This window comes from Squalius cephalus, assembly GCF_949319135.1.
Source record: "Squalius cephalus genome assembly, chromosome: 21".
In the NCBI taxonomy this organism is placed as follows: Eukaryota; Metazoa; Chordata; class Actinopteri; order Cypriniformes; family Leuciscidae; genus Squalius; species Squalius cephalus.
The window spans coordinates 6,065,006-6,077,631 of record NC_137142.1 but is presented as its reverse complement, the minus strand read 5'-3'; the positions used below and the strand labels follow the sequence as shown (position 1 = coordinate 6,077,631).

General features: G+C 37.3%; 1 protein-coding gene across 9 annotated transcripts in view; it reads left to right on the top strand.

Annotated features, from left to right (window-relative positions):
- The first annotated feature begins 8,803 nt into the window (after positions 1-8,803).
- Positions 8,804-12,626, top strand: part of cul9 (cullin 9) — a 44,562-nt gene continuing 40,739 nt past the window's right edge. For 4 of the 9 annotated variants that reach the window (XM_079854627.1, XM_079854625.1, XM_079854624.1 and 1 more), the window contains exons 1-3: positions 8,804-8,998; positions 9,781-9,817; positions 10,912-11,574. In XM_079854627.1, coding sequence (XP_079710753.1) covers positions 8,834-8,998; positions 9,781-9,817; positions 10,912-11,574 — 865 coding nt within the window. In that variant the 5' untranslated portion in view covers positions 8,804-8,833. Of the gene's footprint in view, positions 8,999-9,452; positions 9,474-9,780; positions 9,818-10,911; positions 11,575-12,626 lie in introns of those variants that run through there. The other 5 variants (XM_079854631.1, XM_079854630.1, XM_079854628.1 and 2 more) reach the window with 3 other exon arrangements.

The window sequence follows — 12,626 nt, the reverse complement described above, 5'->3', positions numbered from 1 at the left end:
TTTACATAATTTTTCAAATGATTATTAATCTATGTGTACACTCATGACATTGTGAAAACAAGAGAAAGTGAGAATAAATAAAGATGTGCATTTGTGTGTTGTAAAGTCGAATGTGTGCATGTGAGTGCATGGGCAGGGGATGGGTGAAAAGAAATCTGATTGGCTAGTGTGGGGATATAATTTTAATAGACACTGTAATTACAATTAACCATTTGTGTTTTTTCTCTTCTAACCAAGTTAAAAGATAAGTAATGTAAGTCAGCTGCCTAATATATTTAAACAGTCAGGGGTAATTCCCTGTATTGTCTTTAAATGATTTGTTTTAGTGGTCACCTCTAAGGCTGTGTAAGATCAAACACTTTTAAGGACTGTCAGCACCTTTAAGGACTGCCCACTGAATGCCTATAAGATACCATGTAAAGTTTCCTTAGTCAGACTTGATGACTGCGGCTACCGACAGCTCGTGTTCTCAATAAAGAATTCTGCTGAGGATACAACCGAGTCTCCTGGTCTTCACTTCAGAGTTTCCTACACTAGTTTGGTTTTGCCGCTTTTTGTACACACAAAAAATGACATTAGAGATAGTTTATCTTTAAAACCAGGCTCAAAATGAGTAAACACTCTCTAAAGCAGCTTCACTTAATTGTAACATTTACAAAAAGGCATAAAACTATGGAGTAGGGATGGAGAAATGAAGCCTCTTAAATCTTTGAAGCTTTCCTCTGATTGTTTCGGGCAAAGATTCGAAGGATAAAGAGTGTCAAAAACAGTGCCATCTTATGGCAGGTAAAATTTACAGCAGGCATGATTTTATAATCAATATGTTATGATAAATTGCATCATGATATTTTTACCATACTTTTGTGTAAAGACTGCACAAATTCTCCATGCCACGCATTACCACATGCAAATGGAGATAAGATGGAACAAAGACTTTCTCCAGGTCATCTTTGATTAGTCACCTCAACAAATGGGTATGAACTGATAGGACCTTTAATAGTGTCTGATTAGTTCAGATCTTTGCTCAATCTCATTGAGACAACATTCTCCTGTCTCCTTCCGGCAACTACATCTTCATGTTAATTTCTTTGGATTCAATGTGGACCACACCAAGAACCCAAACGAACGCTTCAGCGCACTCCAGGCAAAATCATCAAGAATCTCCTGCATCTGGACTTTTTCAGCAACCGAAGTCAATGCAAGTACCTGTTCACAGCCTTTAGATGCGTTTGTAAGTTATTGTGCCCCTTTAAGGTGACCCTGATTCTCTGATGTTTCTCGTAGGTTGTGGTTAACTGAGTGTAATCTTGCCATTCTCTTTTCTTCTCTCTCTCTTTCTTCACTTTTCTTTACTTTCTTGATTCTGTACAATCTCTGTTTAGTTGTGTGTGTAGCCTACTCTAGTTTCATTTATTAAACCATTATATCGCCGCTTTATTGTCTCTGTGTTTGCCACATATCGAAGTCACTTAAACATCTTGATGTAGCGATACATATGCTATTACCCTGCTAGAACTTTATTTACTTTAGTTGGAAAAAGTTATTCTTTCTTGGCCAGGAAGATAATAATATAGATTATAATATAGATAATATATTTCCTAGAATTAAAGGTGCTCTAAGCGATGTCACACGTTTTTTAGGCCAAAACATTTTTTGTCACATACAGCCAGTGTTGGGCAAGTTACTTTAAAAATGTAATTAGTTATAGTTACTAGTTACTTCTCACAAAATGTAACTGAGTTAGTAACTGAGTTACATCATTACAAAAGTAACTAATTACCAGGGAAAGTAACTATTGCGTTACTTAAAAAAAAAAAGTTAAATGAATTAAATGGACACTAAATAGAATAAATTATTATTATAAAATATTGTACACTAATTCACACTATTTTAATGTTAATTTGGTGTGGGACATTGTCAGAGACACCTATTACCTTAAATATTAAAATGTTATCTTTACTATGGAACAACAAAACAATAGAAGGTTTAGAACTTTTAATATTTATTGCACAGTCAACAACTGGCCAAGAAATAAGTCTAAAAATAAATGATGCTTCTTAAGAAATGTACCAAAAATAAATAAACAGTAATAAAAAATATACATACACATACACTCTTTGTAGTGCAAATTAAAATGATCAAACTCACACACCTTCACAACTAGCCTACTTGAAGTATTTTCTTCCTCACGAAAGTAAGCAGTTTAACAAAATGTGCTCTCAATATAATACTGAACAATGTACCAAAATAAACAATAATAATAAAATATAATTTTGGGGGGGTTTATTTCTATAACCTACAGAGAACTTCACCATCAGAGTCAGAGGTTATTTAAGCCAAATTCTAGTCGTGTTTGCCGCACGTGTTCACAACTGGTCATGTGTTCTGGGAACGTTCTCTGCAGGTTATTTTGGAGTTTTGTTTCATATGTAAACTAATTAAAACTTTGCAGATGATACCAATATGCTACAGATATTATTCAAATGCTGAAGTGTGTAATTTATTTATAAACAAACTATATTATGCTCGAACACATTCGGTCTCTGTCGCGCACTTCCGAGCGCGCTCTCCAACATACACACCGGTCTCTCTCGGACACATCGGTCTCTCGCGCGCACTTTCGAGCGCGCTCTCCAACGGTCTCTCTCGCGCACTTTCAAGGGCGCTCGCGGCGTTCGCCTCGCTTTTGTTCGCCTTGCTCTCGCCTTGACTCGCCATGACTGCCGGTCTGCCGCACATAATTAATTTTAAAAAGTAACGGACAACGCACCATATGGTACCGGTAACGGAGTTCATTTATTTAAAAAGTAATGCGTTACAGTATTAGTTACTGTCAAAAGTATCTGAGTTACAGTAACGCGTTACTGCCCAACACTGCATACAGCAAACATCTCCTCTAGCTGCCTGTCCCCTGAACGTCTCTGTAGGCAGCCCAGGCTCCACAAACAGCAACAAAAACTGAGCTAACCCGCACCACAAAACATAACAAACTGTTCCAGCCAATAACCGACAAGAAGGATTTGGGGGGTTAGTGCGCAGATGAGGAGGAGGGAGGGTCTAGCTAGCCTCCGTTTTGTTTGACAATACTTCGAAACGTCAATAAGAAGTGAGGTCACCCAACATCACTTAGAGCACCTTTAACCCTCTGGGCTTCTTCATAATTGGGTCACACTTATAGCTTCCTCCCGCCCGAAAACGGGCGAAGCCTTAAAATTGTACTTAACTTTGTCCTAGGATAACCAATCAAATATTGTTTTGTTCTATAATGTTTTCTGATTATTATATATAATTTTTAGAATTTTTTATGATACTTTGCATTAATTATTTAATTTTTATGAGCTATTTTTTCCATTAGAATTAATATATATATTTTTATTTTATTTATTTTATTTTATTTTTCAATAAATGCAACATTTCACATCAAATTAGAGTGCAGGCCTAAAAAAAAAAAATATTTCAAGTGAGAAGAGCGCCACCTAGTGGCTTCAAAATTTATTAATTTGTGTCATGTCCTATAACCGCCCATAGGCGGCCTATAGCTTTTTTATTTATTTATTTATTTGATTTATTCCCATTCGGAAAGAAAACAATTTATTACTAATCAACCACTGAATGGAACACACATTATATATCATTTTAAAGCTTAGAATCTCAGCTTTTTAATGCTTCTAATTAAATGTATTAATTCCTAACGAGTGCTGAGTAATCCCTCTAAAACCAAGTGTACCGCCAGCAGGCGCCACCTAGCTGCGAAAATATTTATTACCATATTTTTCAAAAATCTTGCCTTGATAAACACAAAGTTGATGTCATTTGAAAGCTTAGAGTCTGAACTTTACAGTGAATGTATCCACTTTGAAAAACTCTTAAGTATTGCTGAGTTATTTGCTGATACATAGAATTTCTCTTTTTTTCATAATCTATAAAATAATGTACTGCAATGTGTCAAAAACATCATACAGCTCATGAAACATTCTCAGATAATTGAAAATGGCACTTCATTTTTTACAGCATATTATTACAATTAAAATGAGCCCAAAATTAACATAATCTATTGCTTTTATGACAAGATATTCTTCATGGAGAAAAAATTGCCCATGAGGGGGTGTGAAAGACTGTACAAAAAGGCTATCTCTTTTCAAAATGCTGTAATTTTGGATTCCTTTATCCAAAAATTATTATTATTTTATCCAGATGCAGCTAACATGTAGGGGGACTTCACTAAAAAAGAATTTTCCTCCTACCTTATTTCCTTCCTGAGTTATTCCATGACAAATATGAAAGATATGCAAAATCATAATAAAAATTATATATATATATTGTCTTTTATCCACCGTTTCTTGGCGGGACAATGTCCAAATGTAATGTAATTTATATGTTCAAAAAATTTAAAAAGAGTTCTTTCAAACGATACCTACCTTTTGACTCTCCTTGCTATAGTTTTGGAGTTATTATGATTATATAATTTTTATATAGTTTGGGGCAAAATTTGCTGTTTCAGTCTTACCAGTTCATTTCTCTGTGTGTGTTTGTGTGTGTGGGTGTGTGTGTGGGGGGGGGGAGGGTGTCTTTTTTGCACTCTTGATGTTTTAGAGTGTCACCCCTTCATTGCTGTACACTTTTTTTCAGCACAGTGGCTGATCTGTAGCTTGTACCACCAAAAGTTTCTCTGAGTTTTCCTATTTTTTCGTATTTCCCATTCATTTCCTATGTCGCCCGTTTTCGGGCGGGAGGAAGCTAAGTGTGACTTTTTTTTTTACGACCCTTTAACATATCAGAATCATCTCCTTGATTTTTTTGTGTGTTCATATAGGTAATAAAAGAAAAGTCACCAAGTTTCACCCCCATCCGATGAAGCAAAAAAATTAAACAATTCGAAACGTTCAAGTTTTCGCCCGTTTTCGGGCGAAGAAGCCCAGAGGGTTAATAATCGATCATGCTTTCTGTTCATTGGATGAACTGATTAAATAATTGTACTATTAATTCTGCTACAGTCAATTCTAAAAATAATTAAAATATTTATAATTAGTTAAAATCCGTTAAAATTAATTATATATATATAATTATATATATATTGAGCTAATTTGCTACAAGTTCTTACCAGAAACAGGAAGTATGAACACATCAGCCCAGTTTTTTTCAAAACTGCACTGGCTCCCTATTAAACATCGTATACATTTTTAAATATTACTGATTACATACAAAGCACTAAATGGTTTAGCTCCGCAGTACTTGAGCGAGCTCTTAACGCATTATAGTCCTTCACGTCTATTGCGATCTCAAAGTTCCGGCCAGTTGATAATACCTAGAATATCAAAATCGACTGCTGGCGGTAGATCCTTCTTCTATTTAGCACCAAAACTTTGGAACAGTCTTCCTAACATTGTCCGGGAAGCAGACACACTCTGTCAGTTTAAATCTAGACTAAAAACACATCTCTTTGACCTACATAACACATTATAAACTTCTATAATTCAGTGTTAAGATGCATAGATGAGGGTCAGCTGGAGTCCCATAAATCCTGATGTACTCGTTACATCATAAGAAGGATGGCGTCTACGCTAATATTAGTCTCTCTGCTTATCTTGAGTTTTACCGCAGTCCGCCGGATACAGGCCGTATCCTGATCTGATGAAGGACCTGTGCCTGGACACGACGACAACGCAGTCCTGAAGTGCCAACTAGTCTCTCCCCTGTGAAGGCCTCCCTTCCCTTTACCTCTGTACAGATAAAACGTTGTCAAAATAATTACAGTTCACATGGCTAGTGCGGAAGCGATAAATAATTATGTATTATACATTTTTAAGGTCAGACAAGTAATTTGTTGAGGTCAATTTGAAAAGAAAGACTACACGCCTGCGCACATACAGTATATATTCAAACGCGCATAGACTAAACACGTAATACGTATGTAATATGCGTCAGCGTTTTCACAGGTCTGCATTTTTGAAGTGTGCACAGAGATAACCTTTTTTTTTTTTTATCAAGGCTTGCACCTTGGAACCTATTTCAAGGTTTGCGTTCTCGAGCCACAAGGCACTGTTTTGTGCAAATGAGTGGGCCAGAGTATGTGTGGGCCAGAGTATACAGACGGTGTCGTGTAAGCGGCCCTTAAGTTAATAACTAATGATCTTTGCAAAGGAAGTGAATCAATCAAAACTAACTTTAGCTGGACAATAACTTTATCCTAGAGCTGCTGTAAAGCCAAACAATCTCTGTTACTTTAATTTCCTATTATCACTGTAAAGCTGCTTTGAAACAATCTATATTGTTAAAAGTGCTATATAAATGAAGGTGACTTGACTTGACTTGACTTGGGTTCAAACATTCCGACACGCAAAGTGAAGCATCAACGTGACTGGAAAGAATAGGCTCGTATGAGAGATGCGGGGAGGAATGAAAAAAGCCCAGACAACACGGACAGTTCTCTCTTCTCGTAGTGGATCAGACTATAGCGAGATCAAAGGCGGATATCTCGGGATTCACACTCGTGCACAGTGTTGCTAACAAACTGGTTGTAATTTAAGTTCTGTTGCTTTTATATGAAAATAAATGTGATGAACAAGACACCAAAAGTACTTGTTGTTTCATTTTTATAAATATGACAACAATCACATATCCTATAGAGAGATAGCACTCTCAGACAGATTAGGAATATTCACACATAATTTATACACATAAAAACATGATATTAGATATAAAATATGAAATCAGATATGATATATGATATAAAAATTAAAATTAGCCCTATGATTTACTCACCCTCAAGTCATCCTAAGTGTATATGACATTCTTCTTTCAGACGAATACAATCGGACTTATATTAAAAAATGTAAATGCCCTGGCTCTTCCAAGCTTTATAATGGCAGTGAATGGTTGTTTCTGTTTTGAAGTCCATAAAAGTGCATCTATCCATGATAAAAGTGCTCCACACTGCTCCGGGGGGTTAATAAAGGCCTTCTGAAGCGAAGCGATGAGTTTGTGTAAGAAATATATTCATATTTAACACGTTACAAAGTAAAATTCTAGCTTCCGGCCAAACGAACATACCTTCGCCTAAAGCGCAACTTACGCAACTAATGACGTCAGAATTAGCGTAGTGCGTCATGGCATAGTACGTAAATATCAGCCGTACGTCGCATTTCTCGCATAAGTTGCTTTAGGCTTAAGTCGAATTCGTATGTTCGTTTGGCCGGAAGCTAGTTATTTTACTTTATAAAGTTTAAATAAGAATATTTGTCTTACACAAACTCATCGCTTTGCTTCAGAAGGCCTTTATTAACCCCCCGGAGCAGTGTGGAGCACTTTTATGATGGATAAATGCACTTTTATGGACTTTAAAACAGAAACAACCATTCACTGCCATGATAAAGCTTGGAAGAGCCAGGACATTTTTTAATATACCTCCAATTGTATTCGTCTGAAAGAAGTATGTTATATACACCTAGGATGATTTGAGGGTGATCATAGTCCAGTCATTTTAAGCCAAAATGGGGGTCAACCTTGAACAAATTGCAACAGAAACAAACTCAACTGATTTTGTATCCTCAATATGTCCTGAGTAAGGGAAAAAAAGCCCCGGAGAATCCCATTAGGGGAAAGTTTCGAAAAAGACCCAAATATAGCCTATTCATACGCCTTATTATTTTTCTCATGTGAATATAGGGTACAAATTTTAACCTTTAGATATCACTATGAAAATGACTGAGTTGATTACTTGCATCAAGACAAACAAAAAATGTATTACAAGTTTTTTTTAATTGTTTGTTAACATGGACAAACGGTGCATAATCTAATTACGTTTGTGCTAATTTGCATAAATACCACAACAGATCTAAACATTGGGTCTAGCCAGGAGAAAATGTCTTGTTGAATCTTGTTGACACACAACAGTAAAATACTTAATGTTAAGGTCTGAATGGAACTCATTTAGGCTACCCATGAGCATTAATACATAAAGGAAGGAAGAAGTACTTTAGAAACCAGCATTTATTCATTATTATTGCAGAGATGGGGTCCGTGGGACTGTTTCTGGGGGACGAGTCTGAGGGAAGAACAGGAGACAATGGTAAGAAGAATGCAGAAGACAAAAGGTTGGCAAAATAAAAAGTGAACCCCCAGAAACTGTCCCACGGACCCCATCCCTGCAACAATAATTAATAAAGGCTGGTTTCTAAAGTATTTCTTCCTTCCTTTATGTATTAATGCTCATGGGTAGCCTAAATAGGTTCCATTCAGACCTTCACATTAAGTCTTTTACTGTTATGTGTCAACAAGATTCAACAAGACATTTTCACCTGGCTTTATCCAATGTTTAGATCTGTTGTGGTATTTATGCAATTAGCACATACGTAATTAGACTATGCACCGTTTGTCCATGTTAACAAACAATTAAAAAAAAAAATGTAATACATTTTTTGTTTGTCTTGATGCAAGTAATCAACTCAGTAATTTTCATGGTGATATCTAAAGGTTAAAAATTTTACCCTATATTCACGTAAGAAAAATAATAAGGCGTATGAGTAGCCTATATTTGGGTCTTTTTTGAAACTTTCCCAAAATGGGATTCTTCGGGGCTTTTTTTTCCCCTTACTCAGGACATATTGAGGATACAAAATCAGTTGAGTTTGCTGCTGTTGCAATGTGTTCAACCTTTTTTCATAAAATGACTGGACTATTAATCATGGGCTAATTTTCATTTTTGAGTGAACTATGCCTTTAACACATATAAAGTCTTTGGTATTTCCTCTGCGGCCACTCCTGTAGTTCCTCCGTGCCGGCAGGTGGCAGTAACGCGTTGCGGCACTCAAACGTTGGCGCATACGCGAGCTGAATGCATACGTTCCACAGGAAGCAGCGCTGGACTGGACTACACTTAACTATACAACAGGCAGCAAAAACGACTTCAGGCTGGGCAACGATACGCTACCACGGAGAAGAAAACTCCATCCACCCAGGGGGAAAGTCGAGAAGGAGAGGAGGCCCTGCAACACCGGAGGTGAGCCAAAGCGCAGTTTTGGCGCTCAATGAGGGCTTTTTATGTCTTTTTAACCCAGAGGCCGCACTGACAGCTAGTTGAAGCATATGTATCCTGCTAGCGACGCGACGCAACTAACCAGAACGCTCTAATTATAACGCACGGAGCTAATTCGTGCTTCTTACACACTATACAGCTTAGTTGTTAACACGCGTTTCAGTTTGACGCGTCACGTTTCGGTTTGACGCGCCGCGTCACGTTGCCTACTTTGCCATGTTGACGTTAGCGCTAATGCGCACTTGTTCGGCGCAGCTCGTTGGTTTTACCGCATCACAGAAGAAAAAGCAGCGCGGCTTGAAGGGTTTAAACTCCTTTAGATGAACACAAAGCACTTTGTGTGTTAGTAAAACCTCCGGGGACAAACACACATGAAGACATCAGGCCCGTGTGACGCTATTTAGCAACATCGCTAGCGCACTGACAGCAGCTGTGAGAGGTAATGTGACGTTGTGTAGATAAATATGTGTTTCTTCTGAAACTTTGAACTTTGTTTGCGCAGAACAATGGTTGATGCTTTGTTAACGTTAGCGAATTTTAGGGTGACATATCCCTTGCCTTTAATATAACGCTTCTGGTTATGGAATCTGGACGTATTGAAAGTGAAACATCCCAACCTTTTAGCTCTGTCCTGTGTAACTTACTGTAGCTTGAAATCTTCAGGTCTAAAAGGGATAGTTCACCCAAAAGTGAGTGTATGATGAAACATGTCTTTCAATTAAAATATCTTTATTTGTGTTTCGAAGATGAACGAAACTCTTATGGGTTTGGCAAGATATGAGGGTGAGTAAATGATTATAGAAATTTCAATTTAGAGAGAAATATTCCTTTAATATGACACTGGATCATGGATGATGTATTACAGAAACATCCCAACGCCTTAGTCCCGTCTCATCTACCTTGAAAATGTTGCGTTAGTTCATCTAAAAATAAGTAGATCATCATTTACTGACCCTCATGTCGTTCCAAACTCTTTGGGAAAACAAATGAAGATATTCAATGAAACCTGAGAGATTTTTGTCCCTCCATTTTGAAGTCCATTCCACTAAAATTTCAAAACGTTTATAAAGTAATAGAGAACACTCGCATGTCAAGCAATTGCGAGCTTCTGTTTTCCATATTTGATGTGCTCTATGTATGTGCATGCATAGATCAATGTTTATATTGGAATAAAAGCCTAAAATAAATCTTTTTCATCACATAAAGGAAGTGAGACTTTGATTAAATCGATCTATTCGCTTCTTTTACAATCTGTTTTTGAAGCGTCAACGTTTTGGGTAAATGGACAGAAATCTCTCAGATTTCACTAAAAATACCTTTATTTGTGGTTCAAAGATGAACAAAAGTCTCATAATTAATGACAGAATTTTCATTTTTGGGTGAACTAACCCTTTAAAGGATCACCCAGAAATGAAACTATAAAATAAAAGCTTAAATTCAATCTGTTCCTCATATAAATCGATCGTGTCTCTTCAGAAATTTCGCCTAAACTGCTCAATTCATATGGGTTAGTTTTACGAAAGTTCTCTTTATGAACTTTTTGAAGCGTCAGAGTGGTAGTTGCGTAGCTGTCAATGGAGGGTCAGAAATCTCTCAGATTTCATTAAAAAGATCTTCATTTGTGTTCTGAAGATGAACGAAAGTCTTACAGGTTTGGAACGACACGAGGGTCAGTGATGAATCTCAGAATTCTCATTTTTAGATGAACTAACCCTTTAACTTATAGGATCGGATGTTTATGTAATACAACGATTTTACTTATTTAAAATTTATTTCTAAAGTGCTCTTCATCATTAAGGTTGGACATGACAATAATAACTATACATATTAAATCGCTGTTATTAATTTTTTTTTTTTTTTTTTTTTTCAATTCTCAGCTACCATGGTGGGTGAGCGCCGCAACGGCAACCTTCTGATCCAGCTGGGCCCGAAGCTGCAGGCTTACCCAGAGGAGCTGATCCGCCAGAGGAGGACTCAAGACGGGCAGACGGAGTATCTGATTCGCTGGAGTCTCCTGGCCGTGGAGGACAGCAGCGGTTCAGGCGGCAGCAATGAGGCTAGCGGCGGCGGCAGCAGTAGTTCAGGCGTCGGCGGCTCCAATGGCTCCACTTCAGGAGAAAGCAAGACTGAGAGCATCCTCATGTGGATGTCCACTGAAGACGTGTACGCCAACTGCCCCACTCTGCTAGGCAAGCGCAAGGCCGACTCCCAGAGGCCTTTGCTGGAGGAAGAGGAGCGGCCCAGTGGCCAGTTCCCCACAGATGTCACCTTTGATGAGGGAGAACTGTCGGACATGAAAGACGACGTGAAGAATCTCGTCCGCCGAGCCCGGAAGCAAATGGCCAAGAACAGCGACTTCGGGATAAGCATCACGCACACCATCCACGTGTTGAGCGCGTACGCTAGTATCGGCTCTCTGGTGGGAGTCTTCAAGGAGACCGGTGCTCTCGACCTGCTCATGGAACTGCTCTGCAACAAGGAGCGACAGACCAGACGCAGCGCCGGCAAGATGTTGCGAGCCCTGGCTTCTCACGATGCGGGTGAGTCCCACGTTCTGTGGTCTGGTTTCTGTATTTAACTCTATATTACATTTGGCAGTCTCTAAATGATCTCATCTCTATTGGCTATCACCTTTTGCTGCGCCTGAGGAACCATTTTGGAGTTGCTGTTTCCAGCGGTTTAAAGTAAAACTCTCACTTCCTATGGTATTTCCCCTTGAATGAAAAGTAACACTTTCCTTAAACTACTGGTGAAACTTACTATTGTACTCGATTAAGTTTAATCGATTTTATTTTAAATAGCCTTGGAATTAGGAATAACTTTTTCTTAATATTGTATTTGTCTAATATTGCATTGTTTGCTTAATTTTTGCATTACACCCATCACATTTTTCAGTAAACAAACTTTCAATATTTTTTTACATTTTATTTTACAGTTGTGTGTATGTTATAAACAAAGCAAGTGTGCATTTGTTCAATATTGACTTGAAGCAAACTCTATTCCAAACAAAGACGGTTGTTTGCGAAAAAGCAGCGTTTCCTTGTCTAGTTTAATTTATTCAGGAAATTTGTTTACATTGCAGTTTATGTGCATGTCTTCTTTCTCAAATGCTCAATATGGATTATACAATGGAAATAGATCTCTGTAATCACATTTATAAATTAGCATCTCTAAATTATGCAAAAACGTTTTGAAACGGACTAATAATAAAAAGTGCTTATGAATTTTTATGATGTAAATAATTAGTCTGTGCAATAATACCTGTTATTCTTGTAGCATTTAAGATCAAATAGTTAGTAACACTGGATTTTAAGCATGTAAAATAAACATATACAAATATTTTTGATTTAAATGAAGATAACAAAAACAGGATATGAGGTCTTGCTCCTTGGTTTGAATAAATAATATAAGTATAAAATAAAAATATTACCACGGAGTAAAATCGTAAGTACGTTCATAGTCAGTGTTAAATAAACTTTATTTAATTGAATTCATTTGACTTACATTCTTTTTTTTCTTTCTTGTATTGATGCAAAACTGCCAAAACAAGGAGTGTCCCCCATGTTTGATTCCAAGCCAAGAGGTCAATATG